Source organism: Chelonoidis abingdonii, chromosome 14 (genome assembly GCF_003597395.2).
Source record: "Chelonoidis abingdonii isolate Lonesome George chromosome 14, CheloAbing_2.0, whole genome shotgun sequence".
Lineage (NCBI taxonomy): Eukaryota > Metazoa > Chordata > Testudines > Testudinidae > Chelonoidis > Chelonoidis abingdonii.
In genome coordinates, this window is record NC_133782.1 from 2,918,272 (window position 1) to 2,934,300 (window position 16,029).

At 58.9% G+C, this 16,029-nt stretch overlaps 1 protein-coding gene across 2 annotated transcripts; it reads left to right on the plus strand.

Annotated features, from left to right (window-relative positions):
- Positions 1 to 277: 277 nt before the first annotated feature.
- On the plus strand, positions 278 to 6,093 carry NRSN2 (neurensin 2). 2 transcript variants are annotated; one of them, XM_032766352.2, is made up of 3 exons: positions 278 to 699; positions 3,289 to 3,479; positions 5,109 to 6,093. In XM_032766352.2, exons 2-3 carry the CDS (start codon positions 3,294 to 3,296, stop codon positions 5,553 to 5,555), a joined length of 633 nt encoding a protein of 210 aa, XP_032622243.1. In that variant the 5' UTR covers positions 278 to 699; positions 3,289 to 3,293; the 3' UTR covers positions 5,556 to 6,093. The 2 variants fall into 2 exon arrangements, with proteins under 2 accessions (XP_032622243.1, XP_032622242.1); XM_032766351.2 differs by lacking the exon at positions 278 to 699 and adding an exon at positions 967 to 1,142.
- The last annotated feature ends 9,936 nt before the right edge of the window (positions 6,094 to 16,029 follow it).

Consider the following 16,029-nt stretch of genomic DNA (forward strand, 5'->3'; position numbering starts at 1 on the left):
GTTTACACCAGTGTCTCCGAGGGGGCAGAGTCTGATGCTGCAGGCCTGCCCTGCCCATGAACCGTAGGAGACAGCGGCTCTCCGCTCTGCCCTGCCAGCCAATATGGGCCCTTGCTGTACCGCCAGGCTGGGGTCATGCTCTGCCTGGCACCCTCCAGCACACCACACTCCCCAGCGCTGCGACTGATGGCTCCTCCACATGCTCCCATCCCCTCAGACCCGCTGACACACACAGCCACGCATCCTCTCTCTTCCTCTGACTCAGACACTGCTCAGCTCCACGCTTGTGCGGAGCCAGCCTCTCACAAGCTGCTGCTGGCTGGGAAACGCCAGACAGATGCTGGGCTGGCTGGCCACTGCAACAGGTAAACAGCTCTCTCTTCATTGCCCCCTCCTCACTGCCCTGCACACAGCCCTGCTCCCTCCCATTTCACACCCTCCAATTCAGCGGGTGCTGCTAAGCCCTTTGGAGAAGAAAAATAACTCCAGCTCCCACCGGCAGCCAAACCCCGGCACAAGCCGGCATCCTGTGTCCCAGTCAGCCAGAGAGAAGAGGTGCCCGTTCCAGTTTGGATACCGTCGGAGCAAGATCTGTCATCTCGCTACGGGTCTTGGTCTGGAGGGCGTCCCGCAAACAAAGGGGCCATCCCCAGAGGCAGAACCCAGAGGGGAAAGGATGCGCTAGGAGCTCAGCCAGCGGTAAGGGCAGCGGGTGCAGCTCCATGAACTGCTGCAGGTCACACCCTGGGGGAGGCAGCTTGGCATGGCTCAGGGCCCCCCGGCTCTGCCTCAGGGCCAAGCAGGGCACAAGGGGAAATCGATGTGCTAAAATTCTGGACATGTATGGAAGTGCAGAAAGGAAGGGGGGGAGCGATCGGCAGGGAGGGGGGTGTTGGGCATGAGGGGGGAGAATGAGATGCAGCGTTGCTGACAGTGGCGTTTACTTGCCTGTGACTCACCAGCCAAGGAGCGGGGGAGATTTTCTGATGTCTGGTGCCAACAGGGCCCCCTCACAGAGCCCAAGTTTAGACACCTCTTACCCAGACATGGGGCTTCTCAGTACAGGAGCGGGGAAGGAATGACAAACGCCCCAGTGCCAGTAACTGGGCCCCAAACCCAGCATCAGGGTGTAGCCCAGGCGGGTAGGGATGGATCGACTGGCTGGAACTGGGGCAGGGGGTTATGCCCAGGCTGCTGCTCCTCAGGGATGGGAGGTGCCTTCTCGGATGATCCTGTGCTAACCACCACGGCCTGGCAGACAGGCCCTGTGGGTGCAGGATCACCGTCTGCCATGCCAGGCCCCGTGGCATGTCTCTCTGGCTAGGTGATGTGTCAGTGCTGAGGTCAAGGCCCCAGCCAGGCCTGCGCTCTCTGAAATTAACACAAGAGCACAGCCCCTCGGCCCCTGGGTGCGACTCCACCAGGGTTACTCCAGTGAGGAATTTGGCCACTAGATCCTTCCCAAACCCCTCCCCCTGGGACTGAAGGGGTCCCCCTTCTCCCCGGCCCCTTGTCCGCCGCAGGGAGGCTCTGCCATATCCTCCCCCTCCCCACACACTGTGGCTGCGACCCAGTGAGGCAGTTCCCACGGCAATGCTCAATCAGCCCTGGGCTGCGCTGCTCAGCCCCACTGCAGGCGGACGCGGTGATTGGTGGGGAAAGGCAGGACAGGGTGGGTGTGAGCGCTATAGGAAAAGTGTGGGGGGGATGGGGATTGCTTCAGCATGGGGAGGCAGAGCCAAGTGGTCCCAGCCCCTCCTCCTCCACTCACACGATTGGGTAACTGGGGATACCCTGATATAGGGCCTGATTCTGCAAGCAGCTGAACACCTGGCAGCCCCACTGCACTCCTAGTGGGGGGCTGGGCCCATAGGAAGGATGGAGCCAGTCTCCGTTCAGCTGCAGGGCTGGCGGGTGTTTGGGACCCAGAGAGGGTCCCGCGATGGGTGGGTGCACCAGAGGTGTCAATCTCAGCTCATACGAAAGCCAGTGACTCTGGAACTGATCGCCAGGGAGCACAGGCACATGAAGGTCATGCTGCCCCCCCGGCTACCCAAGGCTTGCAAAGCACAGGGTTGCAGGTTCCACCAATGTCCTGATGGGAGGTGACCCAACAATCATCTCCTTGGCCCTTCCCAGGTCCTGCAGGCTGACTCTGCCCACAGGACGATGGGCTCCGGTCCTGGCCAAACCCTCCTTGATATCAATGGGGCTGAGCAGGGGAGCTGTGGGAGCAGGGCCCTGGCTCAGCAAGGGCTATCCCTGCTCTGAAGGGCCCAGGCCAGCTCCCCATGAGCCTAGGATACTAGGTGTGACCAGCTGAGAATGCCCATGTCTCCTTGGTACCAGCAGGAGGCGCTCTCAGGAGGCCGAGGAGCTGTCACTCCTGTCCCCATCCCCGCCCCTTGGCTCCCCGCCCCCAGGTATTGTTATCCCATGCCCTGGCCATTAACCCCTCAGCCCTGGCTAACCAGATCCTCTCTGCCCCCAGCTTTCAAACATCACGTCCCGACTGAGATGAAGGTGAAGCTGCTCCCCAGTGTCTCCAGCCGGGAGAGGGCTCTGGGAGGGAGGTGGCACCCATGGGAGGGAGGTGGCACCCAGCTGGGGGTGTCCTGCCTCACGAGATGGGTGAGGGGCACGCTCAGAAAGAGCAGGGGGAACATTCTTGGCCTCTGGGTGAGAGGAGGGGAACGGAAAGCTGAGTCAGAGCTTTACAGACTGGCTCTGACTTTCCATAATCCCGTAGCCCCTCCCTCCCCATGGAACGTGAATGAACCAAAGCGCGCTGCCCAGGCCTTTGTGACAGGCAGAAGGGTCATCACCCCCATTTCACAGCTGGGGAAACTGAGTCATGCTGAGATTAAGTGACTGGCCCAAGACTACTTGGCTAGATATCAGCACAGCTTGGAACTGAACCCAAGAGTCCTGGGTTCTGTCTGTCTTCTAACCACTAGGGGATGCCCTCTAGCCAGAAACAGGGGACAGGCGCAGGGGTACACTGTGCTCACACCGTGGGAAATTCAGGAGCCAGCAGTGCACTCCTGGGCACCCCCCGAGTCACTCACCTCAGGAATGGACCGTGCTCAGCAGAAAATGAATGTCTGGCTGAGGTCATGTCCTGGCATCCGGCTGGGGGATGGGGCCCGGACATGTCTTGTGGGTATCCCTGATGCGCCATGCCCACAGGGCACAGGGCTAGCTCCGCTCCTGGAGGTGTTCACGTCCCCAAGCTTGGCATCAGCAGCAAAGGGATGTCCTGACAGGCGTTGTCAATCCCCTCCCCAGGACCCATGCCTGCCCGCGACCAGTCATGCGGCTGCAGCCGGGGGCCCAATGTGGAGCACAGGAAGTGGTATGGGGTCCGCTCCTACCTGCACCTCTTCTATGAGGACTGCACCGGCGCCAGTCTGGCTGATGACATGACCGAACCCCCAGTCTCCCGTGTCCATGGCGGATGGCCCTCCCTCGCCTGGAAGGTAAGAACCACGTCAGCATCATTAGCCCCTGCTGGGAGGTGATCTGTTCCCGAAGCCTGGGATCAAGGGACATTCACCCTCTCTGAATGTCACCTCTGGGATGGTCACGTTCCCCCATCCCAGGATTTCCCCCCGAAACTCTCCAGCCCACAGTAAGAGCCTGGGTTCCTTCCCCTCCTCCCCGTTTTGGATTGCCTGGCTTGTCCCTTTCAGGGACCCTCTCTGGCCCCGCAGTTAGGAGGCTAGAGACCCTCCTCCGGGCCAGAGGAAGATGAGAGACAATGTGCCGGAGATGCTGGGCTTTTCAGCCGTCTGTGATCACCCAGCTCTCTGGATCGCAGACTCATCCGGCTGAGGCACCGTGCAGGCAGGTACGGCACCGGCCTCCCCCTCACAGCTCAGACGACGCAGCCCTGGCCTGCCCCTCCCCGGAACCTCTCCCCTCCCCTCCGTGCTGGCAAGCAGCAACTCTGTCTAGCCAGCCCTGGGCTCCTGCTGAACCCAGACTCTAGGGCCACTGTGATCAGCTAGTCTGACCTGTCCAGCACAGGCCCCGGGACTTCCCCAAACAACCCGTTTGAACTAGAGCCAATCTGGGAGAAACCATCCCATCCAGGGAGAATCCCCACAGCCCTCGGTAAGCTGTTCCCATGCTGAGTTACAAGCTTGCGCCTTTCTGGCTTCAATGAGGCAGAGCCGAGCCGATGTCTGAACACTGGTCACTAGGAACTGCTGGGGACTCGGAGGAGAAACCACCTCACGCCCTTGCTGTCCCAATCCCAACTGCCCTTTTATCAGAGGGTCTCGACTCACTTCCCAGCATAAATATTAACTCAGCCTCGCAGCCCTGGGAGGGAGGGATCCTTGACCCCATTTTATAGAGGAAGAAACTGAGGCACACATAGGCGGAGACCTGCCTGTCTCAGGCCAGAGAGGGATGCAACCCAGGAGTCTTGAATCCCTGCCCCTGATTCCTACCCTTTGCATGCAAGCTGCCCACCACGCTACGGCCCTAAGGTGCAACGTCTCACTGTTTCCCAGCTAGTCAGAGAGGAGGAAGGAGCTCAGCACTCAGGAAGATTTCAAGCCAGGGCTTCCCCACCTGGTCATTTGACAGTGCAGGGTCACCAGGTCAACTGTGCCCATAGCCCAGAGATCAGCTGACACCTCTCCCAAATGAATTGGCCAGCAGTACTGGATGCAATGCAGCTGCTGTGCTGGCATGGTCCCGGCCCTCTCCTCCCCTCGATCAAGTCCTCATTGTGCCCCTGCAGAATCAGAGATGCCCCATCTCCCGGCCCGCAATGAAAGCGGGAGCCCTGGGCACAGAATCAGAGGGGTCCTCTCCATGGGGCTGGGGTTGTTAATTTGTCTTAGGTGCCCTGGGTGCCAGGCGCTGCAAGAGACAGTCCCTGCCCCGAAGAGCAGATGGTCTACAGGCAAGGGGTGGGAGGGGAAACAGAGGCCCAGAGAGGGGGAGGGAGTGCCCAAGGGCTGAGTCAGGACTAGAAACCCAGCTTTCGGGGGTGCCAGGCCAGTGCCTAGGCCATTCTGTCCCCATCCCCCATGGTAGAGCCTTTCCTCTCGTTAGTACCACGCTGACTGAGCCCTTTGCATCCTGGCCCCCAGGTGAGTCTCTCAGCTGGAATGCTGCTCTTGCTGATTGGAGCTGCAGCACTGGCCACAGGATACTTGGTGCCCCCAAAGCTGGAGGGCATCGGCGAGGAAGAGTTTATGGTGCTTGACCTGCAGGCGATGGCATATAACCATGCCCTGGTGACCTGCAGACTGGTGGGCACTGTCCTGTGCGCCGTGGCTGGGGCCCTGGGGGTGGTGGGCGTCCTGGCATGCATGCTGGGCAGGGCTGCGCGAGGGGGCGAGGAAGAGGAGGAGCAGCAGCTATCGCCCATTCTGCGGGAGAGCCCCCTGAAGAAGCACAGCACCATCATTGTGCCGCCGGCAGCAGCAGGATCACCGGCCGTGCCCTTCGGCATTTCGCAGATACAAAACATACAGCCAAAGAGGGACACACAGCTCCCCCTCCTGCCTCCCTCCACCACTGCACCCGCTCCCTGAAGCTAAGAGCTCTCCTGTCTCCCCCCACATTACTGGCACACCCGATTTACAGCCCCACTGCCCCGGCTCTAAGGAGTCCCGACGTGTCACCATTCAGCCCTAGCAGGAGGAAGGTGTGTGCAGCACCTGCACCCCTTCCTGCTGCTTCATCTGCAGAACCTGGGGGGGGAGTGTGGAGGGAGGCTGTGGCCCGGCCCCCATGTGAGAAGATCTGAGAACTGCTGGAGGTGTCGTCTGGCCAGGACACCTGGCTCAAACCAGAACAGAAATTCCCCACCTGAGCTCAGGCTGACTCAGCCTTTAAGCCAATAGGATCATTTCATGCTGCATCATCTGGAGGCTGGGCTATAATTGCAACCTATCAGCAAGAAGGAAACTGTGTTCGGAGGTAGAGGTGGAGTGTGATTGGCCATCACCTAATGGACAAAGTCTCAACTTTTCTGTGGTCCACCTTTCTCTGCCCTGCTTCCTGGTCAGCTGTAACTGATGAAAGTGTCCGAGCACCAGTCCAGCAATGTCCTCCTTCCATGCTGGTTCAATAAAGATACAAAGAAACTCAGGTTCATCATCAGTCATTTCCGGCATGACTTTGTCACAGTTCCATGAGCCTGGGTTTCACCTTCACCTTCCACCACTCCCACAACTTGATTCAATTCTATGCTTAATCAGATCACAAAATCATTTGACACAGCTTCCACCCTTGAGACACTTTAAACGGGTTACTGGCTAATCTGATCAATGGTTACAGAGGTCAAATGCCATTCAGTTACTGTTTAGAATATGTTTTTAAATGAAAGGCAGATGCAGAATAAAGTTCTGTTAATTACTAGGAAGGAGAATGAAACATGCAGAAGGTAGAAGAGCCCAAAGAAAACCTCACAACAATCCTGTGGGACTCCAGCACATGTCCAAGCAGGGCTAGTTAGACGCTGCTATTGACTTTGGGCACATTCTTTTCTCAGATATGGTGAGGCCACTCTACTGATGTCAGCAGTTTTGCACTGGTATAACTGGGAGTGGAATTTAGCCCTTTGTAAGTAGCACCCATGACTTGGGCCTGGATATTCCTATTACCTTCAACGTGCATCACCTGTTATGTACCCTGAGGGTTGGGTTTTTGAGCCAGGAAATGCCTCTGAATCAACCCACTTTCAGGAACAGTTTTAGGTTTGACAAATGGTAAAAATGTTTCCTTGAAAAATTCTTGACCAGCTCTACCCAGGAGTTGAAAAAGCTTGACTCAGGGCCCCCAACATGGGAAGAATGGCTTAAAGCGTGGGATTCTGAAAATAAAAAAGTTGTGTTCTTTTTATTTGCTTACTGGTTTCGGAGCCTTTAGGGGTCAGGTTTGCATGCTTTTCTCTGCAACCATGGGATATAAATGTCCTTTTTTTTTTCTTCAAGTGAAAGCTGAGAGTTTCATATAATCACATGACTCCAAGAGCTGGGGATGGAAAGAAAAAGCAAAGTTAATTCAAGATATTTGTTAGGAGATTCCATCCCGTCCTGGTGGAAATGGGCAATGATTTGACCTCAATGATTCAGGCCTTCGCCACCTCACAGCTGGACTACCACAAAGTAATATACCTGGCCATGAAGTATTTAAGAAAGTATTGATTTTGCAGGGACATGGGGCAGTTCAGACCCATAGCCGATTCATCCAACTCCCCACCCTCATCGGGGACTTCTGGGTAAATGGGCCAGGTTCAGCCCCTGTCTACCATGGATAAGCTCAGACGTTGAGTTCAGTCCAAATGACAAGAACAGACTTGAGCTGATGGCCCCATTCAGCACTTCCTGGATTGGGGCCGGCTTTTAGGATATTCCTGTGGAAGCTGCCAGTGCCCTAGTCAGAGAGATCAGGGGAATCCATGGCCCGGGCATGTGACACACACCAGGGGAGGGTGTGAGCAGGCAGGAAAGCAGCCCAGGGGCAGGGAGCCCTGGAGGGTTATGTGAGCACTCCCTGGTGAGCACAGCCTGCGCTGGGCACAGCCGCCCGTGCCATGTCTGGCCCTCGAGGTGTTCATCTCCGTCTGCACCCCCGACCTCAGACTGCCCAGCCCCATGTGCCACTCTAGCCCTGCATGTTCCCAGGCCTCCCTCGAGCAGAGGCAGGAATCTGGGCGGCCCCTTTTCCACACATCACCGCCTGGTGGAGCTGTGTGCTCAGAGCTCAGGGCTGGAGGAATGGCAGTGCCAGGGCTCACTGACAGCAGGTTCCTGAGGACACAGAGCAGCTTTCCAGTGAGTAGCAGAGATCATCTCTGCCCAATACATCAAGCCCCGAGCTCTGGGAGTGCCTCATGCCTGCCCGGCTGGGCCCATTACCTACCCAGTTCTCGCTACCACGCTGGAGCAGGGGCTGTCTCAGTGCAGATCCCAGGGAGCAGCAAATCCCTCAGAGCTCAGGCTTCCCTGGCTCCCTGACCAGGGAACTGACCTGGGAGAAACATCCCGTTTCTGCTTCTTATCCCTTGTTCCCTGACCAGTCAGCTCAGCTCAGGCGCAGTATCGCTGTGACATGGGACCCGACCTCCCCGGGCAATGGATTCAGTCCTGACTGCTGTGCTGCCCAACCTGGATCCCTCCACCTCCAACCGCCCCGGCATCCCCCCTCTGATAGTGTCACTTTAATGCAGGTGGGTTTTATTCATTGCTAGTGTGTAAATATGGACACCTGGGGCAACCCTTTGCCTCTTGCTGCCTTGTTTGCCAGCCCTTGCAGTCCCTCCCCTCGGTCCCCAGGTAAGTACTTTGTACCATGCTAATGACTTGCTTCCACACCCCTTTCCATCCACAAGGATCCCATGGTGTGGGGCAGCTTTAAGGATGCTTACAACCTGGCTGGTGCTCACTGAGTCTGCACAGAGCCTAGAGAGACCACTTCCAGCAACCTGCACCCCTGGGGCCCAGGCTTAACTGGGGGCAGGATCAGGGCCCTGCATCCTATTTTTTGCCAAACTCTGCATCCTACAAAGGCCATGTGATATCCTGTCAGATCTGGGTCAAGCTCTCCAGAGAGGGTTCATGCAGCATGCAATGAATTGTAGCTTCTGCGAACAGCTGTGGGAGATGCTAGAAAAGTGGGGAGAACAGGCCTGATGATGGGGAAGGGGAAGGGAGCCTGCGTAGAGGTCGAGAGGGACTGCTAATCTCAGATTTCCTGCCTTCAGCTCCCTTCCCTTACGCCTCGCACCCAAGGTACAGACAATGCTGGTGCTGGCGAGCCCCTGGGCGAGAAAGTGACAGGCCTAGTCTCTGAATGACTGAATGAGGGAGGAAACAAAAAAGTGAATGAAGAAGGAAGTGGGAGAGGGCGGAGTGTGAGGGCGAGGGGAAGGTGACTTCCAGGGCATGGGAAAGAATGAATGAAGCAGCAAGTAACTGGAGGAGTGAGTGAAATAGGGAAGGAAAGAAGAAACAGAGGTGACGTGGGGGCTGGGACAGAGGCAGGGTCACATGCCCTCCCCCTCCGCCCCTGATTTCTGTCAGGGTTTCTATGTCCAGCCCTGAACCCTCCTGCATCCCACCAGAATCTTTAAATTGTGCCCTCCCGCCCCAGTCATTTCTGGAAGAGAAAGAGCAGGGGAGGAGAAATCCAGAGCAGGGGCCATCCCCAAGCAGGCTGGGGTTCCTCAGAGCTTCCCCTGGCATGTGCCAGCTCTGTACATGGGCACACAGCCCAGACAGGGCCCTCAGGAGAATGGGTGAGGGAGGCAGGCAGTTCCTGGGAAGCGGGGCAGGAGGGTGAGGCAGCAGCAGTGACTGGCCATTCCCCTCCAGGGTCTGGCTCCCTCGCTGCAGACAGGACATCCTGTGGCTCGGCCTGGATTGGGGGGAGACCTGGAGAGCAGCCTGCGGAAGGAAGTTGAGCATTTCCTCCTACACAGGCAGCAGTCGGCAGAGGGAGAGGGAAAGGAACTAGCACTTACGGCTCCCAGGACGGCACGGCCCTGACAGCGGCCCTTCCAAAGGGCTTTCTGCCCTGGCACCCCCCAGTTTGTTACCCAGGGAGGAGCCAAAGAGGGCCCAATGCCCCTGCAGCTCAGATCCTGCACCAGCTCTCCCCAGGCTGCTTCCACAGCATGTAACAAACGTGGTCACATGAACCCAGTCCCTCAGCTCCTCCGCAGCCAGCTCCCAGGCCCCATTCCCTACAGTGACCCCCATGGAGGGTTGGGGGGATGCATGCGGCTCTGCGCTCCCAAATGCAGCCATTGCTCCTTCCTCATTGCAGACAGGCCAATGGTGGGAGAGGCCAGGGTTGGAGCAGGGGTGAGATCCCCCACACCACACCCTGTCCAGTGATGCCTGCTGGGAGGAGGTAGGGCTAATGCAGCTGGAAGAGCCTTTGTAGCCAGTGCTTCTGCCCCATGCCCTGCAGTGCCACCCACTGAGAGAGGCTGAGAATGCAGAAGGTGCAGCTCTCCCCTCCTCTCCGCTCCCCAAGGTGCAGGAGTTCCCAGCCGTTCCCTTGAGCACACTTCTGGTTGCGCAGAGCTACGCCCTCCCGGCCGTGTGCACACTGCTCCCGGAGATGCGCACTGCCTTGGGCATCGGGGGCTTCTGGAGCATGCAGACGCGGAACCTGGCCTGAGATGAATGGGAGAGATACAAAGAGCTGCTGACCGAGAAGGCTGAGTCAGGTAGCAGCTCCCAGCAGCCTGGATCATGGCAACAGCTGTGCAAGCGGAAGCCGGGCATTAGCCCTGACGCTGACATAGGCTTGACTGTGCCTCCTGCCACCAGGAGACCGGTTCTTTAACCTGGCTGGTTCTGTGAGAGCTGCATTCAGGGTCGGCAGAGCCACTGCCCAGGCCTGGCCTTGGGAATAAAGGGAGGCCAATGTGCTGCGGGGTTTGTAGGTTTATTTCCTTTCCAAGGCGATACTTTGGCCACATGGTTTATTCTAACTCAGGGCACAGAGACGTACACCTGGGGCTGACGGGAAGCGCGATGGATTCCAACCCCGCGAGGTGACAGTACGCAATGGCGACCTCCTTTGTGCCCTGCTTGTAGTCGGTGATGGAAACTGTGCGCAAACTGGCTTGAAAATCTGCCCTGTTTCTATGGGTAGGTAGAGATTGGCCAGAGCCAAACCCCTACATTCAAACAGCCCACAGCTGCAGGGAAACTTGGATCCAGATTTGTATCCACATTTGGTGGGGGCCTCTTGTCTCTCTAATGGGCCAGACACAGGCCGGGGATCCAAGCCCCTAGCCCTGGGATGTCTGAGCTCGCACCCACTGCTAGTCCAAGGGGGTTAGGAAATGGGTCCAAGTGGAACAGAAGGTTGGGTTCCAGGAAATAGCTTCACCCCTTCTGCTACAGTCACTTTCCCAGCTGTGTCTGGCTCACCAGGCAGGGCCATGCTCCCTGTATCGGACATACCCTCAATGACAGACCTGCCAAGCTGAGTGCCCATAAGAGAGCGAAACTGACTGGGCCCCCCTCTCCCACCACCTTGCCATGTGCTGTCAAAGGCCCACCATCTGAATGCAAACACCCCAGTTTGTCCCCCACCCCCCACCTTGGGCCTGCTGTGCAGGGAACACATATGACAGGCAGCAGGGAGCTATTTCTGGGTCACCCACAGCATGGGGTGAGGTCCTTTCTTTGGAAAGATTCTGTTCCCCTCCTCCAGCCCCAGAGAGGTGCTGTCCCTCATGTGATGCCATTGCCTGGGCCCTTCTCACAGTCTCTCCAGCATTACAGACAGGTTGTGGCCTAGCTTCGCTGCAGCAGTGAGGAAGGGAGCTCTGAGTGCTGGGACGGGAGAGGGGCTCATCCCCTGGGCAGGCCTCCCCATTTCTGGAAAACAGGGTCTCTGGGAATCAGGCCTCAGGCAGGCACCTTGGGGAAGGAGGGGACCCGCTCTGGTAAATGGAGCCAAGAACCTGTCTGAAGACGCATGGCGAAAGCCAGTGGACTGAAGGGGGGCAGTGGCTCAGCGCCACAGCCCAGCTCCAGATCCACCGTTGTCTCCCATGTGCAAATATGGGCTGTGGCTTCACACGTGTGTGACTGGAGGATGGACGCGCCATGCTCTGTAATGCATGGCAAGCACACTCCACAGTGCACGAGGGTCAGCGTCGGGTGGGCACGGCGGAGAGTTAGCGCGTGTGCACACACCCGCTCCTGGTGGGGGTTCTCTCCCAGGCAGGAGCTGCGTTTTCCCAGGAGACAGCGAGCAGCCTGCAGGGCCCAAGGGGAGCCCTTAGTCAAGGACACTTGCAAAAATGCGTCAACTTTCATCGCCTTGTGTCCACCCTGGTCCCTCCGGACTCCCTGAGCTGCACGCCCTCTACTGGCCTCAGCTGTGCATTGCATTCGCTCATGCCCGCTCTGTTCAGCGCCCTGGGGTTCCCATCCCCTCGCCCGTCCCTGGGCCTGAGTCACTCGCTCACGACTCCTCAGCAGCCCAGGCTGGATCAGGGTCACTGCCAGCACATCAGCCCGTTTCCTGCCCCTTGCCCCAGCGCAGGCACACTGCAAATCACTGCACAGCTCAGCTTCTTCCTGTGCCGCTGCAGCACCCCACACACGGGGGGCAGGAGGGGACCGCTGGCTCCATGACAGGCCCAGCTTCCTGGTGCCAGAAGGATCCTGTCCCACCAACAACTTGGCAGGGGACCAGGCGCTCTCGGAGAACAGCCAGGGGATTGCGTAACCCTAGATGAACTTGCATGGTGTAATCACACTGGCAGTTTCGCAATGCCTCTGGTGTGCCACAGGGCAGAGGTGTCAGGCCCGGTGGAGTCAGGCCCCAGCCCTGTCAAGGCTGGGCACTGGGCAGCTGGGTGAGCTGGTGTTTGGGTACCACTTGCCATCCCTGTAATGCCTGGGCACAATAAGAAACTCCTCCCAGGCCGTGCCGGGGACTGGCTGGCCCCATCCCCATCAGCCAGTTACAAGGATGGCAGCATGAGGCATCTGGCTCCCAACCCACCTACGCACGAACATCTGGCTCGAGACCATGGCTGCCTGAGTCAAACCTGTCACCCCAGCGGCTACAGCCCCAGCCCCTGACCCACAGGCAGGTCCGATTCCAGCCCCGGGGCACCACGGCCGAGGCTTTGGGCATTGCACCCCGATGGTGCCCGTGTCTGAGTTTAGAAATCAGCGGTTCTGGCAACTGCAGCATCAGCACCAGCAGCGCAGGCCTGATGCCAGCACTACTGTTCCCTGCTAGGTCCGTCCTTCCATCAGCAGGGTGCTTCCAGACCCACCTCCATCAGCAGGGTGCTTCCAGACCCACCGCCATCTAACCTCGCAGCACCCCCTAGACAGCCCCCATCACAGCCACTGCCCAGGCCTCCTGGGACCAGCATGTCAGCCCTTTGGGGAATAGCTAGGCAGGGGGAGTGGTGGTCCCTCGGAGGGGGGAAAACAGAAGCTGCTGCTGCTGCCCTGAGCCTGGAGTGAGCTCCTGACCCCAAGTGCGTGGGAACGCGGCAGCCCCAGGGGGTGCGTTGGGAAGCGGATGTAGGAGGCTGGGCAGGCGGCGTGGGAGCCAACTTCCCGGAGCAGGGAGGGGGCATTCCAGCCGCAGTGAGGAAGGCGCCTGAGGAATGTGCTCCCCGTCCTGGGGCCCCACCAGGCCAGCTCACATTCCCCTCGGCTCTGCCCCTCGCTGGCTCCTGGGGCGAGGACTGCAGTGGGAAACCTGCCTCCTGGGAGTCACTGCCAGGGGCCGGCTTCTCTCCCACCCTCTCTCTGGTGCTGTAAGGCCAGTTGTAGCGGGCCCTGGGCCACACCCTGTGTATCCAGCACCGTCAGCCTCCTCCCCACTGGCCCTGCCGCCTGGCCTGCATGCCCATGGAGTCCATCCAGAACGCATGGCTCAGATCTCCCCCTAGACCCTGCCCTAGGACAATGCCCCCTGCCCCCAAGCCCACCCCTGGCTCTCCCTCCTCTACCAGGAACTTCTGAGCCTCCTCTTCAAAGCCCTCCACAGCTCAGCCCTGCCCACCCTGCCTGCCCCACAGCTGCAGGGTGAGTTCTCCATTCACTCTGCCCACCATGCCAGCCTGGCTCACCCGCTCCTCCCTTCATGCTTTGTCCCGTGCCGCCCCACGTGCATGGGGATTTGGGAACCCCCCCACAGCCATCCCCTTCCCCTCATGCCTGCAGAGCTCTGGGCACTGCAGGGCCAGGGAAGGGAGCTGCTGGGACCACTGCTGCTCTTCTCGTTGGTTAATTACACCAACCCGCTGGGCATGCAGCCCCCCCGGGTTTAACCATTCTATGGTCACTCTTACCCCACCCTCCTGCTCCCCCTTCCCTGCATGTTGGTTTCATCCATGTGTTAGGCCTTATTGTGAGCTCTTTGGGGCATAGGTTATCATTCAGTGCCTGCATGGTCAGTGCCTGGCACGATGGGCCCTGGTCCGGGGCTGCTGGGAGAACAACAGAGCCATGGAGCCCCTCGGGGTTTGTATCACTTAGAAAAGTGGGCTCTGGCCAGCTGCACCCCACAGCTCAGGATGGGTGCCCTAGGAAAGCCATGGGGGGAATCCCAGGTGAGGCTCACAGCGAGGAGAGTTTGCCCTCCAGCTGCGTGGGGATGTTGGGGGGTGAGATCACACCTATGCAGATGGCTGGCAGGAAATGTCTAGGAGTGCACGTGGCTGTGACTAAAGGTGCAGGAGTACGTGAATGCCGATGGTGCGAATAACGGCACGTGGATCTGCTCAGAATTGTCTATAGACGTGGGCACAGGGCTGCTCCTGTTGCGTGTTATTAGTCAAGGCTGTGTGTATTAGCCAGAGAGAGAGGGAGACTCTGTGTGTGTATGTGCACACGCGTGTGTAAACACAGGGCTGGGTGCATTACCTGGTGTTACATGTACTGGCACATGTGTGATGAGCTCATTCCCCTGTGGATACGTGTGTGTTTTGAATGTGTCCATGGCAACGAGTGCTCCCCTGAGGTGAGTTGGTGTTTGGCAGCAGCTGTTTGCCACCAGGTAAGGGCCTGAGATTAGGAGTCGGTGCGGCCTGGCGCACAGAACGGGGAAGCACTGAATGAAATGAGCCGGACCACGTGCCAGAACTGCGGTTGTATAATCTGCCAACCAGGCCACAATCCTGAGAGGTTCTGGTGCAGCACAGGGGGGCTTGGCTTTTAGGCTTCCCTGCTTAAACAGCGCCTGCCTGCTGAGCTTGGGTTACAGCCAGAAAGGGGGACGCAAGCTGCTTCCGGCTCTAGCAGAGAAGGCACGGGGCTGCGGGTTCTAGTCCTGCATCTGTCAGTGACCAGCTGTGACTTCAGGCAAGTCACTTTGCTTCAGTTTTGCCATCTGCAAAATGGGCACAACAGCCACCGTGTCACCAGGGCCTGGTGAAGGAGCATTTGGGAAGCTCTGAGATCCTGCGATGGGACGGACTCTAGAAGCCTCCCCTTTGCTGTCTCTCTTCACTCAGCTGCTTGTTCAGCAGACAGTGCAGGCCCAGACGGATGTCCCCCTGGCTCAGTGTCCAGGGCCTTGGCTCCTCCTAAAGCTGCAGCTCCAGCAGAGTCAGGCCGGGGGGCCAGGCCAGGCACGGTCCGGAGCAGCTGGAGTTTCCTCGGTGGCTTTGCAGCATCCATGGACAGCTCTGGTTGTCGGAGAGTGAGGGAGGAGCCCGGGGCTGCCTTTAGGGATGGGTCAGAAGGCTCCATTGCCGCTGGGTCTACCGCAGTCCCGGGGCTGGTTCCCAAAGGTGCCGGCACCCCACCCAGGCCGCAGTGGGGAGCGTGGGTTCGGAGGGCAGCAGAGGCCATGCAGCGCTCTGTGCCCCGCGCAGTATGGTCTCGCCTGGCCCTGGAGCTGAGCAGAGCTGTATGGGTTGAGGCGCAGAGAGATGCCTTCCAAGAACGAGCCAGGTGCTGCCAGAAGTGGTGGTAGTGACTCCGGAGGGGGCTCTCTCCCCCCTGAGCCAATGCCCAGCCTGGTGCCAGGAGGCGCTGTCTGACCTAGGGCCCAGCCCCTCACTCGTTCCCAGAGATCCTGGTCCCTTCTGGGGAGGGACAGGAGCCCTGGACTCCAGTGCAGGTGACTCTCCGCCTAGCTTCATCACTGCTGCACACTCCATGTGACAAGTGATTCTTCACTGCTTCTCCCAGCCCCGGTTCTGCCACCACCATGGGGCAGGGCCGCTACTGCCCCCCAGGCCTGACGAGGCCTGCACATGCAGGGCAACGTCCCCTTCCCATGGAAACCAGCGCAGCCTCCATTGCGGGGATGGGACCTGGCCACGGATGCTGTACGAGGGGGACACGCTCGCCATTCAGCCTCTTTGCAATCCCAAGGCTGGCGCTATTGGCACCATGCCCTGGGAGGCAGTGGGGGGCTGAAGGAGGGGGAGGAGGTTCAGACTTGCCTGTCCCCAGGGATGGGGCATTTTCGGAGGAGCTGCTTGTGATGGGTTGGATCACAGAAACCCCTCTGGGAACTGCCAACTGATGTGCTGAGCCTGCCCCTGAGCCT

Bases quoted from the DNA above. Each gene is read 5' to 3' on its own strand.
- NRSN2 (XM_032766351.2), top strand. From the start codon at position 1,079: ATGACAAACGCCCCAGTGCCAGTAACTGGGCCCCAAACCCAGCATCAG. The intron at 1,143-3,288 runs GTAGGGATGGAT...TCCCCTCCCCAG, and splicing joins TCAGGGTGTAGCCCAGGCGG to GACCCATGCCTGCCCGCGAC. The intron at 3,480-5,108 runs GTAAGAACCACG...CCTGGCCCCCAG, and splicing joins GGCCCTCCCTCGCCTGGAAG to GTGAGTCTCTCAGCTGGAAT.